Consider the following 3,366-nt stretch of genomic DNA (forward strand, 5'->3'; position numbering starts at 1 on the left):
CATCCTGGTCAACGTGGTGAAACCCCGTCTCTACTAAAAATACAAAACATTAGCTGGGCATGGTGGCACATGCCTGTAATCCCAGCTACTCGGGAGGTTGAGGCAGGAGAATTGCCTGAACCCAGGAGGCGTAGGTTGCGGTGAGCCGAGATCGCGCCATTGCACTCCAGACTGGGTAACAAGAATGAAACTCCGTCTCAAAAAAAGAGACAGGCTTGGGAGAAAACAAAGTCTACCAAATAAGCCTAGCTTAATTGCAAAACAGTAAGGTAACAGACTTTCAAATAAAGTCAATTCTCTTGGAAAGATTTCTATTCTGCTACATAAACTGCAGACTATATAAACTATGGCATGAGGACTTAACATAGGGTGTTCAATCTTTTGGCTTCCTGGGGCCATGCTGAAAGCAGAATTGTCTTGGGCCACACATAAAATACACTAACACTAACAATAGCTGATGAGCTTGAAACCGTCCTACGCTGTGGGTTGGACAAGCTTGACCTAACACATCCTTCCGTTGGCAAAATTACCCTTCTTTATTATGTCTGCTCTAACAAAAAAGCATTTTGGTGGGTCTTTACATTCTCCCTACATCTGAACTATTGATATATTCCATGCTGATCTATAGCAGTAACTCTAAAATGGAGTCAGGGGTGGGGTATTATGGCTTGACAGGTGGTTTGAAAAAGCCCTCTAATCCCACCCAGGTTGTAAACTGCTGCTCTACAATGCTGAGAGAAAATAGGCAGTTCTTACATCTCTATCCATTGATGTAGAAAGTAGTAGCTGTTTGTCATCCTCTGTTTGTAAAGGACATAAATTAAACACAATTCTTGAATGATTTTGCCCTTCTGATGAAGCACTAAAGAGGGTGTATTTCCGTCTCCAAGACTGAGTGAGATCCCATTGCAACAGCTCACCTCTATGAAGGAAAAACATAAGCATTAGTTCTTTTACAAACAATCTGAAAACAAGTGGCCGCTGAATCACAGAGTCTAGGCTCATAGCTGCAAAATGATTTGTTGTCTTTTAAGGAGAGAAAAATTGCATATTCTGAAATATACACAAAATATCTCTGGGAAGGCTGGGTACGGTAGCTCGTATCTGTGATCCCAGCATTTTGGGAGCCCGAGGCAGGAGGATTGCTTGAAGCCCAGATCTCAAGTCCAGCCTGGGCAACAAAGTGAGACCCTATCCCTACAAACAATTAAAAAATTAGCTGGGCATGGTGGTGGACATGTATGGTCCCAGTTACTTGGGAAGCTGAGGTGAGAGAATTGCTTGAGCTCAGGAGGTGGAGGCTGCAGTGAGCTATGTTTGCACAACTGCACTACAGCCTGGGTGACAAAGCAAGATCCTGACAGGGAAAGACTCCTCTTTCTACAGGTGAAAAGACTGAAGCTCAGAAAAATAAAGGGTCCTGCTCATGAATACAAGGCAGTAAGTGGCAAAGTGATTCTGAAATTTAGTTCTGACTTCAGAGTCCACACTCCTAACTGCCAGACTACACTTATTTGATCTTTTTACAGCTCTGTTAGTTGACAGCACAGGCATTGCTCTCACAATTTTTCCATTTCAAATGGCCCATCGTAATATAAGCTTTCGCCACTACTTTCTCCATCTACAAAGAGAAACCTAGGAGTCTTTGAGACTAAATAGAAAAACAAAATGTATCTAAGAAAGCACTTACCCAAAAAGACTTACCCAAAACAGCTAGATACCAGCTGTGACGGCTGATTGCTGGGCCAATGGAGTGTCAACCAAAGGCGCTCTTTAACAGTTGGGTCTATACCCCCTCCTCTTCTCTTCAGAAAGGGCAATTTCAAAATCATCACCCCTGCAGATTAAAAGAAGGCCAATGGGCACTCAAGACAGTGAAACTACATGCATGAAGTCACCAGCAGTTCATAATACTCAAATCTGTGCTGTAAAAACTTGTTTGGTTACGTAGAATTCAGATCTCATTTTCCTATGGTTGTTTATAATGGTTATAATGTTAACCATTATAAATAGTGGTTAATACTAATCTAGCTACATTTAGGTCAAACAAGCTTCCATAGGTTATCTTGACAACCTCAACATATTTTTCTTGTCTGGGAAAATGAGTTCTCAAGTACAACTGAGAATTCATGTAGTAACACAGCTCAGTTGTACACCCAAAAGTATTACAGTGACATAACTCCAAAGTGAAAAGGATAGAGGTTGAGATTACTGTTTCTAGTTGGCAAGAAACCCAACAAAGAAGAAAAATTTGGCAGTCAACATGCTGTGGCTGCGGAGTACCTCCACCTGACACGCTTCTAATCACTGTTTTTTAAGCTGTATTATGCATCAGAACCACAGGTGGAACTTTAAAAAATACATACGTTAGGGCCTAACTCCTAGAGATTCTGACTCCGTAGATCTGAGGTGGGGGATAAGAACTCACATTTTTAAAAACTCTCCAGCTGATTCAGCTGCACAATCACAATTGAAGGCCATTATACCACACATCTCTAAGTCTAGAGGTTCCCCTTCTGTAGGGATCCTCAGCCTCATGTTCCTACTTGGAGTTTTAGCTGCAGTATGTACAAAAGTAGTCTATAAATCTTAAAAAAGTTCTGTCTTCCAAAACTATACTGTTACCTACCACCGATGAAGCCTGGACTACATGCCAAGCACAGTGCTACTTGCTTTACATGCACTAACACATTTGGGTAAATATAAAACTATCACAGTTTAAAATAAAGTGGTAAGCATATCCATGTTCACAGTATATTATTTAGAATAGTAAAACATGGAAGCAACCCAAATGTCCATCAGTGGATGAGTAGATAAGCAAAATGTGGGACATTGGAATGGAATGTGGGACATATACAATGGAATATTATTCAGCCTTAGAAAGGAAGGATATGCTGACATATGCTACAAAATCAATGAACTTTGGGGATATATGCTAAGTGAAGTAAGCCAATCACAAAAAGACACATCATATGGACAATTTCACTCAAAGGAAATACTCAGAATAGTCAAAATCATAGAGTCATAGAGCAGAAAGCAGAATGATGGTTGCCAGGGCCTGGAGGAAGAGGGAATGAGAGTAGAATTCTGGAGATGAATGGTTGTGACAGTTGTACAACTTTATAAGGGTACTTAATATCACTTAAATGTACATTTAAAAGTGATAAAGATGGCAAATGTTATACTTTCCACCACAGCTTAAAAAACTGGTGAAAAAGGCCGGGCGCGGTGGCTCACGCCTGTAATCCCAGCTCTTTGGGAGGCCGAGGCGGGTGGATCACGAGGTCAAGAGATCGAGACCATCCTGGTCAACATGGTGAAACCCCGTCTCTACTAAAAATACAAAAATTAGCTGGGCATGGTGGC

The 3,366-nt window shown here is 41.3% G+C and overlaps 1 protein-coding gene across 1 annotated transcript in view; it reads right to left on the minus strand.

Moving 5' to 3' along the window:
* Positions 1 to 3,366, minus strand: part of GEMIN5 (gem nuclear organelle associated protein 5) — a 56,493-nt gene that overhangs the window by 44,908 nt on the left and 8,219 nt on the right. The window contains exons 6-7 of the mRNA XM_037742762.1: positions 1,705 to 1,837; positions 757 to 922 (exon numbers count right to left, since the gene is read on the minus strand). Coding sequence (XP_037598690.1) covers positions 757 to 922; positions 1,705 to 1,837 — 299 coding nt within the window. The remainder of the gene's footprint in view (positions 1 to 756; positions 923 to 1,704; positions 1,838 to 3,366) is intronic.

This window comes from Cebus imitator, unplaced genomic scaffold, assembly GCF_001604975.1.
Source record: "Cebus imitator isolate Cc_AM_T3 unplaced genomic scaffold, Cebus_imitator-1.0 Scaffold126, whole genome shotgun sequence".
NCBI lineage: Eukaryota > Metazoa > Chordata > Mammalia > Primates > Cebidae > Cebus > Cebus imitator.